The 25,438-nt window shown below is 33.6% G+C and overlaps 1 protein-coding gene across 4 annotated transcripts in view; it reads left to right on the forward strand.

The window, feature by feature from the left end:
* Positions 1-24,144, forward strand: part of LOC149772472 (protein mono-ADP-ribosyltransferase PARP14-like) — a 50,153-nt gene extending 26,009 nt beyond the window's left edge. For 2 of the 4 annotated variants that reach the window (XM_089947782.1, XM_089947784.1), the window contains 12 exons: positions 1,033-1,257; positions 1,890-2,111; positions 4,711-4,843; positions 6,512-6,616; positions 8,695-8,766; positions 10,610-10,789; positions 11,748-12,050; positions 13,943-14,172; positions 15,680-16,079; positions 17,474-17,655; positions 20,346-20,529; positions 22,327-24,144. In XM_089947782.1, the coding sequence (XP_089803908.1) occupies positions 1,033-1,257; positions 1,890-2,111; positions 4,711-4,843; positions 6,512-6,616; positions 8,695-8,766; positions 10,610-10,789; positions 11,748-12,050; positions 13,943-14,172; positions 15,680-16,079; positions 17,474-17,655; positions 20,346-20,529; positions 22,327-22,631 (2,541 nt within the window). In that variant the 3' untranslated portion in view covers positions 22,632-24,144. The other 2 variants (XM_089947783.1, XM_089947786.1) reach the window with 2 other exon arrangements.
* Positions 24,145-25,438: the final 1,294 nt, after the last annotated feature.

Below are 25,438 nucleotides of genomic sequence, written 5' to 3' on the forward strand. Positions count from 1 at the left end.
TTGGCTTAACATGGACGCTATGTTGAAAACATATGTATCTATATGTTTAAACTAACATAAATTTAGAATAATTCCCCACTAACAATGACCCAAACTCAACGATTATTGTACTCTTCATGTGGATCTGTGTGACAATTCGGTTCAGTTTTATTTTTGTTAGTTGGTTAAGATGACTGTTATTTTGAAACTGTCTTTTAACATAATTATCTATAGTTTTGAATCCTGCATTAGCTCAGTAACCCCGTCTAATCGATTCTTTAATCATAAGGATTTGTCTGACACTTTAGTTCTCTATCCGTAAAAACCATAATGGAAATATATCAGCCATTCTACCTACAGCGCTGTCCAATTGGTATCATACATTTCTACTAACCATCAAATTCCCTGAATGTATACTATGGGTCAATGATTAATATTTGCTAAATTATGACGAATCATAGAACGAAAGGTCCTTTTACAAAGGAGTATCAATAACAATACGTTGAATCAAAGTGCCCACGTTTGTTTTGTTTTCAATTCCCTTGAGAACTTGAGAACTTCTCTCTCTCTCTCTCTCTCTCTTTCTCAGCTACGTGATTTGTCGTTCATGATTCTTTAACTTTTTCAAAACACGTTTGGTAAACCAGAAAAATGGTTAAGATGTGAACTTGAGCTTCAATTATGGTCAAAGATAAACCTATCCTGGCTTTTATTGACACTCAACTACACTTTAATATTCAGTGTGTAATTAACCTTTCCATTCTGCGAAGTATGGCTATAAAAGGCCCAGATTATCAATCACAACCCATCGTTAACTGTATGTTCTACGAGTTTAAAGAATAATTTACAACGCATCCACAATGTATACACTATTTGGACTACTTTCTACAGCGCTCAATCAGTAGAATGAATGGAAAGCTATTTTTATCCAAGGTTAATACATCTCAAGTAAGGCAGATACGTATACTTTATCATAAATAATTTGTTCATATCTTCCTACTGGCAATTATAAAAAGAGATTATGTCGTAAGGTGCGGCCATTATTATTTTTAGGTAGATGCGATCTTGTGTAGCTCTGCAAGAAATTTGGACTTGTCTAAAGGTGTTCTCTGTTCATCTCTGCTGGACGTTGGGGGTCAGTCACTTCAAAATGAGTGCAGGAACAAGTATCCAAACGGGATTGAGCTTGGTCAGATTGTGGAAATAGGTGGTGGAAACCTTAAATGTAGAATTTTGTTCCTGGCTGCCCTTCCACCATACACTGAAAATGGAGAAAATGTGAGGTTCAAATGATATAAATAACATACGTGGAAAATTTATTAATAGTTCAATTTTTGGAAAATATACATACCTTATGTGCATTGTTCACAAGATGTTCCAGAATTGTTTCTTAAAAGGTTAATTGTCTGGGTCTTTATTTGGGCTGAAATCACCGAAAAGTCATTATATTCACATAACTGAAGCACTTTCTATGAACAGAATGCTTTATTCAATCTTTAATACTTTGTATTTCAAACTCCGAATATAAATTCATGATTTACATTTTTTGGGTGTGGTTTCTATACATTTAGCAAGTTAAGGTTTTTTATACGTTTTGAATATGCACGTGTTTGAATAATCGATCCATTTATTATTTATTCATTTAGGTAGGTATATATCTATTTGTCTCACTATTATATGACTGGATACATTTGCTCTTTATAATACTTCTGGACATGTGATCATTTATGTTATGCATCAAAGTATTCACATCATACGATTTAATTAACTGTTATCGCTGCTCCTAATTTATTTCGAGATCATTTACTTGATATGTTTTATTCAAACATCGTTTTTTAACATTCACTCCACAAAACTGACTTGCTTATGACCTTTTCATTATTGTTTTTATATCGGGTGTTTCGTTTTAGGTTCTTTTTAATGTGGTAACAACAGTATTGCAAAAGGCAGTCACAAACGGTTGTAAATCGTTAGCACTTCCTGCTATGGGAACGGGCTACCTCAAGTATCCAGAAAAAACAGTAGCAAAGATTATGTTTGAAGCTGTCACACACTGGGCCCGAGCGAATCCCCAAACTTCATTGAGAATTGTGAGGTTTATCCTTTACAAAAAGGACGAGAAGGTTGTGCAGGTAAGTATTCCAATCTTTTGCTGCAAAAACGTATTATGTTTTTACTCAGTTGTTGAATGTCTATTTTTAAAATCAATTTTCCACGATTTGTTTTGTTACAGTACAGAAGTCTTGTATATATATACGTACATCCAAATTAAATACACATACTTACAAAGGAAAACAGAAAAAAGAAAAGATTAATCTAAGACTTGGATTTAAATTGATTAAAAAAGAAAATTCAAATTCAGTGTCACAGTATCTTATATTTATTTTTTTAGATGAATAAACAAGATACAAGCCAATTTCGAAGCTCAACTTTTACTAAATCACAAGTACACAAGCTTTTAACGAGCTCGTAAACATTACGTTGAAAATTATGTTGCCTTTTAAATAGCGCAGACCATGATGAAGGCACTTCAACCAAAAAATATACTTCGATCATATGATATTCCGTACGTACAATCCTGATGAAGAGTGCACCAAAGTCATGTAAACTTGATCCAATTCCAACATCACTGCTGCTTGAGTGCTTACATCTAGTATTGACTGCACTAGCTGATGTTATTAATACCTCTCTCTCTCTCTTCTGGGGAATTCCATCATTTTTCAAAACTGCCATTGTAAAGCCTCTGCTGAAGAAACCAACACTAGACCATAACGATTTAAAGAACTACCGCCCAGTTTCTAATCTCCCATTCATATCAAAAATCTTAGAAAAGGTTGTTCTATCCCACCTTGTATCTCATCTGAATTCAAACAGTCTTTTTAGCAATGTACAATCTGCATATCGCCGTTGCCACAGTACTGAAACTACTCTTCTAAAAGTAATTAATGACATTCTCTCTACTTTGGATGGCGGAAAGATTACAGTCCCCACCCTCCTTGATTTGTCTGCAGCATTTGACACAATAGACCATGATATATTACTTCACCATCTCCAGCATGTATTTGGCATTCATGATACAGCCTTACTGTGGTTCAAGTCCTACTTGGTCAACAGGACACAAATTTTGTCTGCAAATGGAATACACTCCAGCCCAGTTGATCTATGTTGTGGTGTTCCACAGGGATCTGTTCTAGGACCTGTTCTCTTCATTCTATACACTCAGTTACTCTCAAGTGTCATAGATCATCATCCAGTCTCTCACCTATTGTACGCTGATGACACGCAAGTATACAAATCTAGACACCCAAATGAAGTTGATACTACCATCCAAGGTGTAGAGAGGTGCATTTCTGATGTGAAATAATGGATGACATGTAACAAGCTGCAGATGAATGATGATAAAACTGAGGCCATTCTGATCACAACATAAAGACTTTCTCATTCACATCCTTTACCTTAAACAATAAATATCAGCAACACCAACATTAAATTCACACAATCAGTACGGAACCTGGATGTTACTCTGGACAGTACTCTCACATTGCACCAACATGTCATAAACATATGCAAGGCTGCATATCTTGAGCTGAGACGCATCAGCTCAGTTCGCAAATATCTTTCAGTTGATGCTACAAAAACACTTGTGTGTTCTTTAGTACTTTCAAGACTGGACTATTGTAACTCAATTCTGTCTGGTTCATCTCAATATCTACTCCAGAAACTTCAAAACGTTCAAAACATAGCTGCTCGGATCATACTTAGAATGCCACGATCAGAGCACACTTCCCCGCTGCTATGTACCCTACACTGGCTATCCATTCGATCCAGAATCAAACACAAAATTTGTTCTCTGTGCTACGTTTCATTGACGGACTCTAGTCCAACATACCTATCCGACCTCACCCATGTGTACACACCAGCAAGATACAAACGCTCCTCTTCTGACAATCGTATACTCATTATTCCCACTATAAATCAAAGTCATATGGACAGCGTTCTTTTGCATACCAGGGCCCAGCAACGTGGAATGAATTGCCCACTGAACTTAGACACAGTGATAGCGTTCAAAAGTGCTCGCAAAACTCACTTATTTCGACTACAAGAACAAACTTAAAGACAAAATAATGTATCCTGCCTTAAATATTCTCAGCATGTTTTTTATGGTTTCTAATTTCATGGTGTTTGTTTTTGTAATCATATCATTATATATGTTTTTTTATCTTATATGTGTTGTCTAATGTTGTAAAGCGCTTAGAGCTTCTAAAGATTAGGTGCTATACAAAGTCATCATTATTATTATTATTATTATTATTAGTGCGAAAGATTCAAAATATCAGTTTTTTTCTTAGTATTTACGTAAAGAATGTCATCATCTTTTGAGGCATATTGCCAGTTCTCAGATCTTTTGTGGAAATAGTACTATGGATATATACATAAAGTTTTTGTCTTTACCACCGTCAGATCGTTTTTCTAGGGATTAATTTACTGTAGTCTAAACTCTGATTGCATCAATACTTCTTCCATCTAACATGCAAGTAAATAAAATGGGCCAATTATTTTAAATAAAGCAACAGATACATGAAGCATATAAGTCGCCATATGCCAGTGATTAGTCCATATGACTGACAATTTGCAGTAAATCATTAAATGGCTTTATCTTAGCAGATTTATATTTTTATGTAATGAATTATCAACTAGCAATGAACCATTTTCTGCATGGCAAATTTGTAGGCCTTCCGGGGTTATTTAAGGGAAAACCTTCTTGGAGTCAACACTAGGAGGGACAGAGGAAATGCATCACAAAGTGTCATCACACAATCAGGAAGCAAGCCTTGTATAATAATGTTACCAAATGATGACTCAGGTAACTTTTTCAATTTCTTGCTATGTTTTATCGTTTGGTTTATACATACTCTTTCAAATATGTTTGAATGTCAGGAGAAAACTCGTGCGAACAAGCCACTTTGTCAGCAGTCATCGGAAAGCTTGTGTGACATCTAAAATTTCTGCATAGCAAAACAACCTACATGGAAAAAACTGTCACTAATCCTGGAATATCACGTCAACTCTCCGGTCAGTCTTAATTCCGGGGCACAGAACACCTTTCATTTCCAACAATGCTTCAGTAACTTGTTTTAGTTATTTCATAAATTGATCATCCTAACTCAGAATTCCGTTAAACTAATCAAGAGATTGGAAGATTTTTAATGGATTTTGCTTCCATTTGGCATTAAATAATCTGTTCCTCACCTGAATGGGTATGTTATGTTTGCGCAACAACAACAACCCACACAAAGGCGTCTAACTATTGCAGTTTGTTTTTGCTTTTATGATTCACTGACAATTGCTACCAAATACTTTAAAATCCATATAGTAGTTCGCTAAACTAACGCTAGAAACAATAATGACGGCACAAGATGATGCCTTTGGATTCCATTTTGTCATTTCCATTTGATTGTGACTTTTAATTGAAGGGCCCGTATCAGAATCAACATGTAATACATATATTTACAGACATTGCTTTAATGATGTTCCGTGCAAAAAGCTATGATGGTGTATTAACCCATGGTTATTCCAGATTAAAGAGATACCATTAGAATCAAGTAATCTGTGCCAAAACTGCAATATCGGTTTAATAAATCAAACATTTGCATTAACGACGTTGTACTGATCAGTTGAATGCAACTGTAATATTAACTAATGCTAAATATGAACGAGCTGAATGTATTTTTATTCCATTTGTGTGTAACATTTCATATACATTACATTAAATCGCCGTTTTTAGAGTGCATATGTTTGTGAGAGTGTTTCAGTATAACGAAATCGTTACGCTTGCCTTTTTCTCTATCTCTTTATTACAAGAGTAATATTAAATTATTACAAAAGTATTATTAAATTATTACAAAAGTATTATTAAATTATTAATAAACCTTTATTCTTAAAATTGCCGACTCTGTAAGTTTATGTTGGAAACTGGGATGGCATTTCTAAAGATACGCGTGTGAATTCGCCATTACAATCGTAGGCTAGTTTATAGAGTTTTGTCCTTTGATCTAAAGTCTTTCAATGGAGGCATCCATGTCATAAAGAAACATTTTTATTTTGTTTCCTTATCGTTCGTCCCTGCTGAATCTGTTGTTTATACTGTATCAGCTTCTTGTAATCATTAGATTACAACGATTACAAGACATATGTATGCCAGTCAGTTCTGCAATCGGATGATGCTGGGCTTTTAGAACGTTCTATAGTACAACTTTAATTATTAGAGAGTTGACTCCCTTTCCTTCTTAATCGTCCAGATCAGATGGTAACTTGAATAGCTCTGGCACTAATAGCCTGAAGATGAAAAAGACTTATTACTACTATCTCTCGTCAAGGAACCAAAGGTCGGTGTAGGTCTGTCGTGCAAACATTACCTCTTTAAGTACAAAACATGCTTTGTGGTAGCTGGTGTAAACAGCTTGTAGAAGAAATATTGAATGAAAATATTTAGGTACAGTTAAATAAAATAAAAAATTACTTTTTATTGCAGTTTGCCTTGTAGGAAATCTGAAGGTACGAGTATGCAGAGGAGATCTTTTAGAGGAGCCAACGGATGTTATTGTGAACTGTGTGGATGAGAAGTTTTCTTTTCAAGGTACAATTCATGACAGTTCTATGATGAAAATAGCGAATTACTAATTTGTGTAATTTCCTTCTGGATGCAGACGTGAACGGACATCTGAATGGGTATCTGATTGGTGACAAATATGTCTAATTAAGTTAATGCAAGATTTAACTTCCTACTTAAACAGATACAGCCACCCGGTTTCAAAACTCTGCCTTTAAAGAGCATAAGGAAAAATTACACTATAAGACTGTTACTACAATTCATCCATCCATTTTCTCTTTAAGATTAAAACTGAGATTGATTTATGACTGGTCCTTTAAAATGTCATTCATTTATATCTGACAACCAGGTTTGATATTTGTTGTTTTAATTGGGAGTCGTCTGCATTGAATTAATGCAAGGTTATTGTAATTTATCACTGTACAATTATCTCAATATAAACAATAGGCTTGGCCTCAGCAAAGCTTACCGTTATGAGTTAAGTAGCAGGGTACTCTTAGCCATAATGAGCACTTAATAACAGAAGAATTTGTCACAATGGACAAATTGTAACAGACAAATAATCCACAACCATCCTTTATGATAAGGATGTATGTAAACAAAACAATTTTGCTAACAAGTCCAATTTAAGAATGCATAAAGTAAGAAACAATTACTTTGACAATATCAGACATTGTGGTCACGGAATTCAGTAATTTTATTTAAAATTATTTCGAAAGCGTAAATCATTTGATTCTTTTTTGTATTGTTCTCTGTCAAAACAGATAAATGCAAACATCTAAATAATTTTGTAGCTCTTGAAATGGTTAGTACATTACAATCCACAATTACGATTATATGTCAGGCCTTATGGTCTCCTCTCCATCCCCATCTTCTCTCTCTGTCTCTCTGTCTCTCTCTTTCTCTCTCTCTCTCTCTCTCTCTCTCTCTCTTTTGATCAATTAATCAATCAATCAAAGTAAGAAGCTAAATACGCCAAACCAATTACAAAATAAGTGTCATTAGAACACAAGAGGTAACCAACATTCCTAAAAAAGAAAATCAAAAAGAACGTTTTAAGTGAGATCAGTATACATCTCTATACAAAGGAGAAAAAGATTAAAAATTTAAGAATAATGTTAAAGTTAATATCAAATGAGGAGAATCTAAATTAGGTCAATACACACCTCGCTCATTCCTTTTTATTTCCCTTATTCACCCACATTGGCGAAGCTTAAACACCTCGTCATGAATTGGAATTTTCACGATGGGACTAATACATTTATAGCGCATAATACATTATGCAGTAGTGTATATGTGTTCATGGTTACACAGTAAACTGGTACTATTCTGAAGTAGATTTAATGTAAATTATATTTTCAAAGAGATTTGCTACTTTTTCTTTGGTATGGTTTGGCTGTAATGCAGTTGAATTGTATTTAATTTTCTTTTGAACGTCCACCTCATGCAGCTTACAAATTGGATTAATACACCTTTAACTGTGCTGAAAATAAACACAGACACTGATGTTGTTATTGTTGTTGATTTGTGTTTTATTTATTTGTGTTCAGTTCCCTTTATAGATTTGTTGATGCTTTGCTGTTGTTTTGATAGGTTTGTAACTGATGCTGTTATAACTAGTGTGCTTGTGTTTGCTGCTGCTTTCCTTTTGACTTAAGCTGAATGCCAACAGCCCATAGCATGCTTGGATATGGATTGTATGACTGGTAGAAAGTCACAGCACAAGTAAATTCCCTCTGTAGTTGAAAATTTAGGCCATTTTATCTTGGTTTCGTAAACACCGGCTAGAATAAATAGTTGGAAATTGACGAGAGACAAATTAAAAAAGTATCTAATGTCATTTTGTACAATGTCGTGCAAATAATTCATCGGATGATTACAGATTATTGCCTTGTTGATAATTAAATCGGAGAATATGCAAATATTTCATAAATTTGATATTTTACATACATTGTTGAATTTATTTTGCATACATTGTTCAATTCCTTGTACATACATTGTTCAATTTCTTAAAATACTGATGGTTTGAATAATCTAGCTTGAGCTGTGTATAAAAGATTTGGCATCATTTTAGTAAATAAAGAATCTTCTGATTGCAATTACAGATGGTGTTGCTGCATCTTTGAGAAAGAGATGTCCACAAGGTCTTGAAGACACGTGCAAGAACAAGAAAAATTGTAAATTTATTTGAAATATTCTAGCAAACAATGCCACGGATTACTTTCATAATAGTGTTATTGATCTGTATTGCAATCGCATATTTAGAGAGCAAGTGCATTTAATTATATTTTGTTCCCACGGCGGTAGGTTAAGACGGCATACTGTTACCATGTATCATTATTTCCGTTTGCCAATCCATCGTCCATCCGAAATCCATATTAGCTAAACTCTCATAAAATGCTTCACAAATTGTAATAAAAGTAAACGCAAATTATGATACTAATGTAATTGAAATGAATCGAACATTGTGTACCCGTTGTCCTTCTGTTGATCTATCTGTCCGAAATCGATTTGTTCTAAATTACATACAACTTAATTTTCAAAAGACTTTGTAGACAAATAAAAATATAATGGCTATATACAGATTATCTGACTAGATTTATAAAATGTACTGCTGATTTTGACGCAGTTATGTCCTCTTCATTATTTAAAAGTTCGCACTTTAATTCTGATGATTTACTACAATAACACTAAACCTATGTATACCCATCAATACATTTGTACACCTGATAATGATTTGAAGTATTCTCCGAAATATCTCTAACAACAGATTTTATAATCCCGTAATCAGAAACATATATAACACCAAGATTGGCATCTCAGGATCTTGTTTTTTTCAAGAGATCTCGATAACATCTGGTGGCACCGCATGATGAATCGTGGCAACTATTTTGCTAATCTACCGCAAGAACGCACGGAACCTTATGGCGTCTCGAAACTCAGTCTGACCTTCTTGTTCTGTAATATGTTTTGGATATATAACACGAAAATAAAAATGGTATTATCCTTTTATCATTTGTAATTTTTGATAAATATTGTGATAAAATTATTACAGTATGTGCGTACTGAGTCCATGGGCGGGTGTTACATCGATAGTCATATTGTCTGGTAATATATATATATATATATATATATATATATATATATATATATATATATATATATATATATATATATATATATATATATATATATATGTGTGTGTGTGTGTGTGTGTGTGTGTGTGTGTGTGTGTGTGCTATGTCTCTGACATAATCAAATGCAGTTTTGCAGTTTTGTACCAATTTTGTACGTTACATATGTATTATCAACACTTTCTGATAATAATCAACACACAATAAACATAAAATGCACAGTTGGTGAACTTGGCTGTTACAAACATATATTTTCAACTAACTCTATTCAGCTGATAAGAAACCATATTTTGTTTGTTTGTCAGAGGATATGATTTAACTGGTACTTTTAGTTTAAGGTCTTTGACTGTATGATTAAATACAAGCCTTCTAGACCGCCATTTCTCTCTATTAACATTGTTTCAAAACTTTTCTAACAACTGTTATGAGCGGTTCTGTGAACGTTTCGTGAAAACGTTAACATTCAGAGGAACTACAAGACATGTGGAAACCAGTGATGTTTACTTCTAGAAACAACGCTTGATCTCATCTATTCTAATCATGCCCAGGGGTAAACTTCAGGCATCCTAAATCTCTTCAGCAATCAAATGCAAGCAGTCGGTGTTTTTCCTTCGGTTATCCTCACCGGCATTCGCTTAATGACGACTGCAGATTGTAATCCATTGATAACCATTCATAGCCTCGTGTAAGCATTGATAACCTATGCTGAGCTATGACTAACATAATCAGTTCGTAACATTATCGAGCCTTCGAACGACATCTCTGATACATGGAAACAGCCCATTTTTGTAATGATGACATTTTCAGTTGTAGCTTAGCTTTTTCAGTTCTTAATATTGAGTCAAAAATAGATTCTTATTTTCATGCATGGTTTGTTTACTTACAGTGACTGAATTACGTAAAAAAGGTGTTGTAATCACAGAAAGCTTTGGTTTGAAATGTAAGAAGATTATACATGTAAAGTTTCAAGATCACCAATCGGCCTGGACGAAGGTCGTCCTCAAATGTCTCGAGAAGGCTAACAAGCACAAGCTGACCTCTATAGCATTCCCCATGTTGGGTAAAGGTTTGTGTCTCCTTTGATGACCACCCTAAAGCAGATCATATTTATGACCTCAGAAGTGTATTTTGTAAGAAACGTTAATTGAATAAATTCATATAGACTTATACATATGAACAATAAGAAGGAAGAAAACAACGTTTAAATTCAATTTACCAGTGTATACGTTGTAACAATATAATGCATTGAAAGTTTGAAAATAGAATAATTGCTGTATGTTTATTATGTCCTGGTACATAATGTATTGCGTAGATTTTATATATATATATATATATATATATATATATATATATATATATATATATATATATATATATATATATATATATATATATATATATATATATATATGTATATATATATATATATATATATATATATATATATATATATATATATATATATATATATATATATATGCGTAATTATGTTTAATTACATACCGGAAAGAAGGTCAGAATGTGCACTGCTAAAATTACAAGTCCACTAGATATCTGAATCCGCACGTTTCTTTAAAAGGTTAATTATTAAATAATAATATGGTTTATTTGGTTTATTGGCTGTCTTGTGTGCACGCAAGCGTTAGTTGTGTGATAAATAGCTGGTATGTGACCTTCTCATGGCGGGCAACAACGTTTGCGCCCTGTGATTGCATTCCTACGTCGTCACCTTTTATTATTGCTCTTTAAATGACACGGAACATAATAAATTTCATATGCAACATTAATTAATGGTTTAAACTAAAAATGACAACAGCTCTGTCTGTACCGAAAATTGATCGTTTTCGGTTTTGACTCATAAGCCAACTTTGCTAACACAATATTGTCCCAAACTGAAGCAAGACTTATTTCTCTATCTCTAATCTCCAGCAAGCTTTGCCGACTTAACGTTTTCGAACCTCGAACACACTAAACTTATATTATGTATGTCCCTAGCTATTCCTTGGCTCCTGATTGTATTACAGGTAATAATTCTGATAAAAGATCGACCATGATGCTGATGCAAGACCATCATATACAAACTCTATTTATAGATAGTGGCATATCCAAACTTGCTCCTGACGATAGCGCAACGATGTTTTTTGAAGCCTTGTTGCAGTTTGTTACTGAGCACAGATGTCATAATCTGCAAACGGTGAACCTAGTTGTACATTACAAGCAACCAGAATTCATCCCAGAAATCAAGAAAGTAATGGTAAACTTTTCCATGAAGATATCAGGCAGAGAAACGAAGGGAAAAATTGGCAAGTTTTTGGAGAGAGTGAAAGGTAGGAGAAAGATTGGATACCATTTTAAATATTTGGCACATCTATATGGATTGAGAGTGAATCTCGACCTAACTTTGATAATTCAGATCATGTCATCTGATCAGCCCGGGTCGGCTGCAATGGGGTAACCCTACTTTACTTGCCTAGACACGATATATCCTTCTTGTTTTGATGTACCGTAAACTACCAAAACTATAAATCTTAACTGGAATGAATAGGACAAAGACGAATAAAATCACTCTCCCAAATCCTATGTTTTGTCCTTTTGTAAGCTTTTCTTGGTATCCATTTGCAGTTTGCGTTGTGAACGATATTTTTTTTTCTCTTTATCCAAAGGCACTCTGCAAATGTGGATAGTAAAGGACAGCGGATCCTCTATTGATTTGTACAGTAAAAAGGAAAAACAACTGCATTTTTATCATAGCATGTGTATATTGTACTTTGTAATCCGAAAGGGTATCTTCATTATTAAGGAAATATATTTATGTCAGTTACTTGTTTTGGACAACTTGTCACTATTAGCAAAAGAATGAATCCCGTGCAAATATTTTAGTACAAAGTCAATGTAGTACATACTTTAAAGGTGAAATCAAGACAAGAAGAAAAACAAAGATACAACATTTACTTAAATTGTAATTAATGCATGTCTTACCTTAAACTTTTTATCCATCTCCATATTTATAAATTTCAAGGACTCCGCCCATCATAAATTATCGATGAGTGATTGTTGTTCTATATGATATCACATGACAGAAAGAAGTATATGGAACTGTCACATCGTATTCCTACATTAACGGTTTCATAATGAATATAGTTCGTGATTACCTCCTAATGACGCCTAAGAAAAGAAACAATTACTTTTAGGTGCCACTTCAGATTCCTGCCCAGTAACGTTATTGTTCGTATTTATTCGAATAACGTAACAGAATAGAAATAATTATATGTCACTTTGGATTCCTACCATGTACAGTTTTTTATACTGAGTGTTGTTCATTTATTTAATGTGAGTAATAACGATTTAATATTCATTAAAAATAGGTCCGCTTTGTCAAAGTGTATAATCTCTTTCTATTAAGCAGCATATTCTAAAGAAATTTGAAGCAAATCGTTTGAAATATATGTTCCCGTCCTATCATATTGCAGATTTTTGCGAGTTCATTTCTTGGCTGTAACAATGAAACCTTGTTGTATGCTGACCAGCTTGCTGATGTGTGTGTGTGTGTGTGTGTGTGTGTGTGTGTGTGTGTGTGTGTGTGATTTGGAGTTGTAATGTAGCTTAAACAACTTATCTGTCATATCGCTAAAATGTCTGCAGTGTGGCAGTATATAGTGATGTCTAGCACTGGAGCATCATGTCGCAGTCATGTCCCACCCAGTCACATTATCCTGACACCAGGCCGACCAGTCCTAATACTAACCTCTTAATGCTAAGAACATGCGAAGCAGCTGTTAGTACAATTTTTATAAGTCTTTGTGATGACCCGGCCAGGGTTCGAAACCGCGACCTCCCGCATCCGAGGCTGACGCTCTAACCATTTAGGCCACCGAAGCGTTAGCTTATTTGATAAACAGTGACCATGATGCAAATTATCGTCTGCACTCTCATATCAAATTTGAATTTGTAATTCCTTCTGAGATCTCAAACATCTTGATTTCGGCCATCAAAGGTTGAGATAATTTCCATTCGTAAACAAAGGTAGCTTCCTGTTACAATATTGGCATATGCACTTGACAATTTGAATACTGTACAGCTTATATATGTTCAATACTGGAAACATTTACATAAAGGCAAAATAACTGGAATTAGTTCAAGCTAAATGCTACAATTTTTAATAGTTTACTCTGATTCACAACCTCAAGAATTGCTACATAGTTTAGGTTATTCATTCTAGATTTTGGAAAGGATGTCGGAAGTAAGTTCTTACTACTAAGAGGAGATGAGGGGCTTCAGAATAAACCAACGCTATCTCAAAATCAGATGTCTACTGCCACTGTAAAGGTGTATTCAGACACGGCATCTAACATTGATAACTGTATAAAAGACCTGGAAAAGACGCTGAACGAAGCATATATAAGCAAACCGCTGAATGACGAACTCATCACAAAAATGAGCACGACAGAGGTATATGAAATAGAAATTTTACTGTCGAAGACTCTGCTTCTTAAACAACGGTCACTAATCATTATTTGATGCCCAGTAGACGGAGATTGTATCGTTCCATAAAGCTTTTCAAAGACCATTCAAATTGACAGTGTCTTAAACAAAATGAATTGTGTTGAATATTTTTGAAGACTTGTTATTTTAGATGTTTTCATGGGCTTAGGATATTTTATTTGATCTTTAATGATAACGTAGTTTTAAATAAGGTTTAGTATAACATTTTACTGTCAGTTTGTATTCTTCAATTCGAATAAATTAGATGAACACCATGTGTAATACTTAAGACCTAAAATTTGATGTTTTATAAATGCCAGATAATATTTTGATAATTGAATCGAAATGAAAATATTATCTGCACAATTATTATGTAAAGGATGGTACTATGAAAAGAACGACTGACGCATTACACGTTTGAAGGCTTTTAAACAGTAGAAAATGTCAGACTCGACCTCTTTTTACTTTTGAGTAGTGACAACTAACAATACTGTTGATTGTAAAATAACCGAGCATTCGATATTTCAATATACAGTATGGATTTATCAAACCTAAAAGGCATTATCTGTTAGAGGAATCAATGTCTAATGGTATTTAAAATATCAAACTCAAAGCCTTGTTATCTGTCAGTGATGAGCAATATCACGTACAAATCAAGAAATAGTACATTCCCGTCAAATAATTTCAATTAACTCCGTCCTTGTTTACCCCTTAAAGATTTCAGCTCCTATACTAGTTAAGCCATTGGGTTATTATTGCATCCAAATGTAGTCCTAAGAAAAGCATTCATATTTTAACTCTAAACTTTTTGAGATTACTGAACTTCAATGAAGAGTCTTACTTACACTGAATAGGCAACGAGTGTAAAATCTAAACAGAAAATCAATTGTTTGTCGATTTCAATAGACTGGCCTATGCGTAGGATTACAAAGCAAATAGGTGAGATTCAGCAGGTTCTGGAATTATCACATGCACTAAAGGTTCTGATTATTTTCCATTTAATGCAACTAATGTTTAGAAAATGCAAAATAACATATGCTGATCATTTTATATGTTGTGTCCAAGTTAATGCAAAAGATAAGTAAGATAGGCGTGGTCAACCTGAACATGTAACATGCAACTGCACTAGCTCCAAAATAAAAGTATAACAATTAACGAAATATATAAGAAATTGAAATAATACAGTAACTCCTAAAAGCTCGAATTAAACGTTTATGAACGTATCCCCCGTATTTACCAATTTATGTCAATATGGTCTAATTAGAGTTCGACAACTGTATTAATTTTAAATTTAGAATGAAACAAGCCTTTTTAACAATGACATAAATATTTCCTCAGCCAACATATGCCATACATGGAAATGAATATTTTTTACTTCTGTTAAATCTATAATTCAACCAATGAAGCACTGACTTCTTTGATCAATTGGTTTTACAATATCCATAAGCTTATTATCATCTGAATATCATTTTAGCTGGGAGACATTTTCACACCCGATTTGCCTGTTGAATTTGAGTTTGTGGAGAAGCAAAAACAGGTCATTATCACGGGTACTACAAAGAATGTTGTCAACGCCCAAGACATAATCCACACAAAACTGATGAAAAAAGCAAGGGAAAAGAACGAAGAAAGAGAAGCTGACCAATTGCAACGTCTAGTTCAATGGATGTACAAGGAATTTACATCGGAGGAACTAAAACCGTATGATAAACTAAATAATTTTCGTATAGAAAATGCATACCAAAATGGCCAAGCCCGCATTGAAATAAAAGAGAACGACAAGGTCTTCATCGTTGATTTTAAGAAACACGTTGAATATTCTCGGGATGATGAATCAGACAGAGTCGAGATAATGAGAAAGGATATTATGAAAGGTAACTATAGTACCTCATTTGAATCCAGAAGACAAGAGAAATTGTTTGAACATGAGTTTATCCGACAGTTCATTAATCATACACATTCGCCTAGTAACCAGCCCATCTGACTGCAAAATCATTCAGTGGTTTAACCTGCTATGGTATATGAACCTTTACGTCTATAACGACAATCATTTTTCTAGGATCTCTGTTGCTTGCAATAACATTCTAAGATAGGATATTTTAACTTCATGCTTTCTATTCACGATATTTTGCTAAAATGTGCATATTGTCTGATTATTATATGAACTTAATTACATATATTAATTCTAGTACCCATTTGCCTCTATTTGCAAACCTTTATTGGAACCTTTATTGCAAGCAGTTTTCCCAGCAACCATCTTGCCTTTTTTAATGACAGTAACTAAGCCAATTGGCAGTATCTAACGACTTTGGGGTTACTATCCATTATAATATATATATTTTTCTTGGTTGTTTTAATAGAGTAACCACCCTATACTTTTTCGTAGCTGATTCTCAATAACCATTAAAACATTAAATACATTTTACCAATATTTAATTTATGTTGTTAATTATTAGGATAAGGGATATTAAATAGGGGTTGTTGAGCTGTCCATCACAGGTTGAATATAAAAGCTATCTTCTATAAATCATCTTCGTTGTTATATCGAGAATCATTGTGGACTCTTGCGACACTTGTGGATGAAAAACTCCAACGATTTTTTTCTTTCCGGCAAAGGATATGTACTCCCGTCATATGAAATAATAAATTCTGATTATGAGACAGCAATATTGTATATGCCCTCAAAAGTTTTAACATATTCCCATAGCTAGAAAAGCAATTTTTTTTCAGTCCCAGGCTGTCATTCATATTCATAGAGCTTCTAGGCTTCTTCCCATCAAATTTTATTTCACTATTTTATTTGTCTGTCTTTTTATTTATTTATTCATTTATTTATTTGTTTATTTATTTATTTATTTATTTATTGGAATATTTTTATTTTGACAAACTTGGAAAAGGACTCACAGAAAGGTATTAACGCAGTTGTCTTTGTTATTGTTAGCTTATGCTTGAATCTTCATGGCACCAGCGATGGCTTGACTGAGATACAGTGAATCTCAACAGGTAATCGTCTCGACTGAATGCTGGCGCTTTATAGTCCTCTCTAGTCAACAGTGTTAAACTGGGCTTTTCATGGAAACAGTTATAAAAAGATCCAGTATCTAATGAAAAGTCAGTCAGTGCTTTCGTGAAGATTTTAAGGATGTTTATTTATATCGGGTGTCGTATAAACTGAGAAAAAAAACAGATGCATAAATATAATGGATTCCACTCATAAGACAAAAGTATTAAAGTGCAAATTTTCCAAAGGATGTAACCTATTTTGCAGCAAATATTTGCAATTTACCCGTAACTTGGGAAGAAATGCAAGAGAACGAAAATTATAGGCGTTTTAGTCTACCAAATCAGAGCCAAGAGTACATGCAGATGGAGAGTATCTTCCTCGTACAGACCAAAACAGGACCATATGCAACAAAAATACCCAATGTTCAGAACATGCAAGTGGTAAAGGTATAAAAACTTATCTTTTTGTAAATATTCTTGTATTATTTATTTTGTATTGTCTACCATTCGATAGGTAAACACCTTTGGGTGCAGTCGTTGTTACACTTAATAAATCTTTATTCAAAACGAAATTGAGGTTTATATTTTAAAGTTTTTTTCAAAGTTCTTTACAAAAGAGGATGCACTATGTCATTTTAATAAAAAGTCAATATTTGTACAAGATTTTGTTATTATGACATGACATTTAAATGTGCACATCTAACCGATCATAAATTGATCCACTAAACGTTTCATACCAATGATTTGGTAATATAGCATGGCAATTTACTGTCCAGAAGTCAAAATATGTCCACAGTTATCATATTCACGGCGTTCTGCTACCTGAAAATCACAATAATTTCAACAGTTATCATAATCACAGCATTCCGCCACTCATAAATCACAATGTATTCAACCAACAGTTATCATAATCACAGCATTCCTCTACTTATAAATCACAATGTATTCAACCAACAGTTATCATAATCACAGCAGTCCTCCTCATATAAATCACAATGTATTCAACCAACAGTTATCATAATCACAGCCTTCTTCCACTTATAAATCACAATGTATTCAACCAACAGTTATCATAATCACAGCATTCCGCCACTCATAAATCACAATGTATTCAACCAACAGTTATCATAATCACAGCATTCCGCCACTCATAAATCACAATGTATTCAACCAACAGTTATCATAATCACAGCATTCCGCCACTCATAAATCACAATGTATTCAACCAACAGTTATCATAATCACAGCATTCCTCTACTTATAAATCACAAAGTATTCAACCAACAGTTATCATAATCACAGCCTTCCTCCACTTATAAATCACAATGTATTCAACCAACAATTATCATAATCACAGCGGTCATCCTCTTATAAATCACAATGTATTCAGCCAACAGTTATCATAATCACAGCATTCCTCTACTTATAAATCACAAAGTATTCAACCAACAGTTATCATAATCACAGCATTCCTCTACTTATAAATCACAATGTGTTCAACCAACAGTTATCATAATCACAGCGGTCATCCTCTTTATAAATCACAATGTATTCAACCAACAGTTATCATAATCTCAGCGTTTCTCTACTTATAAATCACAATGTATTCAACAGTAATCATAATCACAGCGTGCTTCCACTTATAAATTACAACGTATATACAGTTATCCTAATCGCAGCGTTACTCCACCCAGTGGCGTCACTAGGATTGGTGTCATCCAGTGCGGTAACTCATGGTGTCATCTCCATGGACCTCCTTCCAGCACAAAAATTCAAGCATTTTATAAACAGTCGTGTGCCGTAACTCATGGTGTCACACCCATTGACCCCCTTCCTGCTCACAAATTAATTTTCTTTTACAGACAGTAATGTGCGATAACTCATGGTGTCACCCCCACAGACCTCCTTCCTGCAAAAAAATTCAAAAAATTTATTGACGGTCATTTTGGTGTCACCCCGTCTAATGGTGTCACCCGGTGCGGTCCGCTCCCACCCACCCACCCACCCCGCAACTTCTAGTGACGCCACTGACTCCACAGCATGAAAAATCAATTCTTATTCTTAATGCGCGTACAAACTCGGCATCTCCTCAAACAAACATAGGAGTGAATTACCTTGGCCTAAAGAAAACCTTAATTGAAACATACATATCTAATAGATTTATCATACGTTGTTTTAATAAAGGCAATAATGTAAGGAAACTGGTTTAGTTTTATTTTACAAAAATTCATAAATTGAAATGACTAGAGATAATATGACAACAAGATTTATTCAGTCAAGTGTAACTGCGTTAATTCTTTGTAGAATTGCATAAACCGAATTTACTCCTTATAAATATGCATTTAAAATGTGACACACCTTACATATATATAAACCCAATAGATTGATCTGACACACCTTACAAGCTGTATTGATTGACGTGAAACACCTTATAAATATATATAAATATATAAACCGTATCGATTGATGTGATATACTACCTTGCATATATATAAATAGTATTGGTTGATGTGACACACCTTACAAATATATAAACCATATTGACTGATGTGACAAATCTTATATATATATATATATATATATATATATATATATATATATATATATATATATATATATATATATATATATATATATATATATAACCATATTGATTGATGTGACACACCTTACAAGTATATAAACCGTATGGATTGAGTATAACTGATACTAATCAATTGTTATTCTAAGACAAACGAATAGACAAACTACTCTTGGAAATGTTGAAAATTAGGTCAATTTTCCAAAGTGATTCATCATTTGCGATTTACCAAAGGATAACTTAGAAGATTAGTTTTAAGGTTTTTCGCAAGTTTTTAAAAGTGAAAGTGATATTTTAATGCGCGCCATGGGCTCTAAAACTATGGCCTTTTTTAAATCAAGGTGTCAACGTTGAAAAAATTTAATTTGAGGTATATTGAAGGGTGATGACAGGCACATGGGACAATTTTGGTGGTTACACTTTGTTTGTTTTAGAGGTTTAGTTTTGCATTGCTCGGATATCTAATATACCGAATGTTTTGTTAACAAAGTTTTTTTGCTTCAATTTGTGAAACTTGAAACATTTAATGATTTTGATAAGGACTTATGTTCTGCAGATTGAACGCATTCAGAACAAGACGTTATACTGGCAGTATTCAGCTAAAAAGAATTCGATGAAAACCAAGTACAAAGACCACCCAAATGTGACAATAGAACAAAAACTCTGGCATGGTACACCTCATGGCAGTATAAATAGTATTTGTACACATGGCTTTAACCGCAGCTACTGTGGCAAAAATGGTAAGGTTTTGTCTCCTGTTTTATATTTATTTTGAATATATGATTCTTTAAATATAATAACATTTTGCCTTATAGCTTATGATTGAATCATTTATGTTGCAATATTCGATAAGTTGAGTTGCCTATAAATATTTATAAATATATATATATATATTATTTTGGGGATGTATGATTCTTCGAGGGGATATGGGGGTGGGTGCATGAAAGCAAGTCGATATGTGAGTCAATCTCAGTAGAGTACGAATAAAATTTATCTGACCTGTACGATTATATTCTTTTTCCATATGTAAAATTCACTTCATATTATCACGTATCCTCTCGTAGGATCCACGATACCGTTTTCCGATCTGTAAGGTGTCTATTTGTAACACCATATTACGATCAATTAATATTATGTGTGAGATGACATATTTATCGATGCGTATCATTACACATTTTGTTCTAGATTTGTCCAAGGGTCAAGGAGTGAGTTGCAAAAATAGATTTCTACATCCTTCCTTTGTCAGCTTTGTATGAATAAGCTTAAGTAAACAAAAAGCCGTTGCATCCCAAGAAATCGTTTCATACTCATGACCAGATGGTAATACGTTAATTAGTGTGAGCCCATGACCGTGACACTTAATATCGCATTGACCTAGATATAAACGAATGCCACCAAAGTTAACATAGATGGTGTATGCCACATTTAGAAAACAAAAATGCACTGGTTGACAGATTCACTTTGGTCATAGTTCAAGCGGACTTTGCTATCGAGTCTTGTTTGCTGACAAATTGACGCTGTTTTGTTTTCGAAAGATTTATATCAATCCTTTTTCTTATAATTTACCGATTTTGTTTGAAGCAAAGAGAGTTTGCTGGACAGATCATCAAGAGTCACGATATATTATTATAAAACTAATTGTACTTTTTTGGTGCCATGAATCATGCTTTTTCTGAAATTGTATGTTCCCAACATTGACAAAAAGAGAATATAATAAATTGCGGGGCTAACAAATTTGGTATTTTCCAGTGTCATACAATATTGGATTGGTACAAGAGCAATTTTCCTCACCCACAATCCAAATTATTACATTCATTATAATGTTGACCATAAAACCCATCTCCAATGGACGAGTCAACAGCTAGGACAGTGTTGTCCCCTGGGAAAAGTTTCCTCCGTGTGAGATACGCGCACCTTCTACGGCGGGTTTCGCCAAGCACAAGTCTAACCTTGTTAGGTCAGGACTTCTATAGAAAGCATTTAAAAATGGTGTGGTGAGATGAGGTTTTGGATAAATAGAAATGAAAACCTACCAAATAGTGTACAACGTAATAAAAATTACTGAAAAATCGCATTAACTTTAGACTCAAACGACGGTGACTTCAAATGTATTTGTAAGCAAGCTATTTTTTAATCCAGCCATCTTAAAAATGTTTTTAAATTGTTCAAGGTCACCTTAAATGTAAAAGTTTACTTAGGTGCAAGCGCAGTGTGATTTGCTGCTGTCAAGTATTTTATTTATTAGATCAACATTACTTGACAGGAAGAATAAATATTTATTAAATTGTCCCCGAAATAATTCTGAATATAAAAAATATATTCATGAAGAAAAAGCTTCCAAAATCAAGTATTCTCTGGGTTTTTATCCAGTATTGAATACTCTATTCCCATTCTTTTCCTGCTCTATTCGAATACTTTATTCCCATTCTTTTCGTGCACTATTAGAATACTTTATTTGCATTATTTTCGTGCACCATTTGAATACTATATTCCCACTAATTTCGTGCACTATTGACATACTTTATTCCCATTTTCAGGTACCTGGTTTGGCGAAGGAGTATATTTTGCAACAAATGCTTCGTACTCAGCTCGAAGCTGGCTTGCTTCTGGGAATAACGTACCTATACCAGGAAAAGAACAATTTATTTTCTACGTGTCTGTATGTGTCGGCCAGTATGTTCAGGGGCGTGAAGATATGAGAGTCCTTCCACCTAAAGATATAAGAAATCCAGCTGATATTTATGACAGTGCTGTAAATGATGTTAAGAATGTGGAGGAGATTGTCATCTTCAATGACACTCAAGCCTACCCAGAATACCTCCTAACATTTACAACCTTGTAAAGATTGATGTGTATATTTCTTTGTTGCAAGTGGTTCAATTTCATTAAGGCGATTCTCCCTCTAACTGTCAGCCTGAAGATCGTATAAGAATTCATTTATCAACAAGAAAATAGATTAGGTACTGGACAGAATTGAATTTAAAATTAAAGAAGCAGTTTCAAACTAAATGTCTTGCTATGCTTTAATTTTCAATCCAAGCAAAATACATATTATTGTAATGAAATTAATGTTTCAGTTCTACTTGTTTTAACTGTGTATTTGTAATTTGCATACATTCATAATAATTACTTTGTCTCTATAATTAATCATTTGTTAGCCATAAGTAAACTCAGTTATAAAGGGTTCGATTTACAAGCTACCGACCTCTGATTTTATTACTGGATAAATGTTAGAGATGTTGTCAGGAGCATGATACGATGGCGGTAACGGCTGATCTTCTTTAAGATACAAGGTATGAAGCCCATCGGCATGCTCATTTAAATTCTAAAACTCCGATTGGTAGGCTTAGTATTTTCTTTAACGAATCAGACTGCGAAAATCAGGACTCGCTGTTGGTATAAATTTCAAATTCCGATGGAAAAATAAGTGTAATTGTTTTGAATCTCTGATAATTTTGAGTTATTTTAATGATATTTTACAATTGCACAAAAACAGAGGGAAGTAAAATTGGTTACTCTTCATACTACAGGCCACAAGATCAACTCATGATGACAATGGATCAAATAAATTGTAACTCCAAGCACCTGTTTATAACTGTGTCAATGTTTATATGAAGAAAAAAAATCTTCATTACTTTTTCGTCCTTTTCTCAGTTGAAAAAAAAAAAATATGAAAATATATGAAAACTTATATTAGATTCTTATTGCTTGCCTTATTCCTTAAAGACATTATTAAATAGGATTTTACATTATAAAGCCGTTGTAGGTATTATTGTACCCATGGAATCTTTCAGTTTCAGTTGATAATTGATATAATGGACCAATCAAATACAGTATTACACTGATTATTCCTTAACCAGTAAAACCTACGCCACGCTTCATAGACAGCAATTTTCTATAATAATAACAGCTCCGCATACTATCCATAATGTCTTCTGTCAATTTATATACAGGTATAATTTTATCAATGATACAATTTATATATGTGTATGATTATATAAGTGATTATTTTTGTCAGTTTTCAGACGTTATTTTAGCATTGATATCTTCTGTCAGTTTTTTACAAGCATGATTGTATCAATGATACCATTTATATATGTGTATGACTGTATCATTGATGAGCTTCGTCGATTTTCATACATATGTTATTTTAGCATTGATGTCTTCTATCCATATTTATCTCTAATATATATAATCTATGATGACAATTATGTTTTCATATTGTGAGGAGTTTATACTTGTGACAATGGTGTTGGTTATATTAACTTAAAAATGATGAAAGTTATAACTGTACGTAATTTTCCAAGGTTGCATGAATATATACCCTAGAAACAGAAAATACAGTTTAAACAATGTTTTGGGATTGTATTGAGTTACTTCGTCTCAACCACGTAACCAGCACCTACTTGAATTTATTTTCATAATGCGTGTTTTCATGATGACAATTGCGACGAAAGATAAATTCACACGCTTGCAAACTTGTCCACCCTTGCGAGAAAAATGTGACTTACAAATGCTATACTATGACCTATTGAATGTACTTTGTACACTGAAAGTTTGCTTTGTTGAAAAAGCGATTTCAACTAACTCGACAAGTTTACGTTTACCTTACATTCCCATTTCTCCTTTGAATACATTCCAATATCATTAACGTTAAGAACTTATACACCATTACCCCCAAATTCAGCCATTACGAAAAGAATAAAAGATTATTTTCCATATATATATATATATATATATATATATATATATATATATATATATATATATATATATATATATATAGGGAAGACACTCTTATCCATTACTTACCGCCGCCGTTGTGTACTTGCCTATCAATCGGATGTCTACCAATTTTAAGTTTTCTCTCAATATTATCAACAAAGTGGAGTAAGGCCTCTTTGAATATCATTGTTATTTCAACCCAATCATCCAAAAAGTATGTATTTTCGTGTGCATTAATGAACCTAATACATGGTGAAATCGTAAATTTTTCGAAATCAATATTTATTTTAATTCGTTTCACATTTGTAGACTTCGTTTATTCTAACCTTGTGCTTTAACAAGGTATCGTTAGTGAATGATGTTGGTTGTTTATTCGAGTTCATTATGTATATTCGTCGTACGTTTTAAATAACTAGTTCTGTTATTGTGATTTGTGAACACGTTCAGGTTGTCAAATTGCGAATTTTGCTGTTCTTATCATTTCAGTTACACAATGGCGATGAAATGCAGTAAGCGCGAGAAATTAAAGCTAATGAAGACACGCGTGAGACCCGTCTTGCTTGCACGAATTATTCATCATCCTCAACCTACAGTCTTTGTGTATTATGGTCAGAAAACAACGGGTCATTTGTATTACGAAAAAACATCCGCCCTTTATCTGGATAGCCCGGCGCGCCTGTCTTTCAGCATGTATGTGCATCGTCATCGGTCTTGTAAGTCAGAGTGAATGAGTTATTTTTTAGATGTTGATAATCCATATCACCACCGTCTATGCCGTACGCCACCTTTATAATTTACAACCAGCCACTAGCCGGCCGGCCGACCGTACCTCTTGTCTAGTGACCAGACATCCGTCACTTTGGCGAGACGTTTTGCATATAGGTCCACAGTTCATTGGTATGTGGAATTATACGAGATCATATA

This window comes from Sinohyriopsis cumingii, unplaced genomic scaffold (genome assembly GCF_028554795.1).
Source record: "Sinohyriopsis cumingii isolate HCF-2022 unplaced genomic scaffold, ASM2855479v2 utg001460l, whole genome shotgun sequence".
Lineage (NCBI taxonomy): Eukaryota > Metazoa > Mollusca > Bivalvia > Unionida > Unionidae > Sinohyriopsis > Sinohyriopsis cumingii.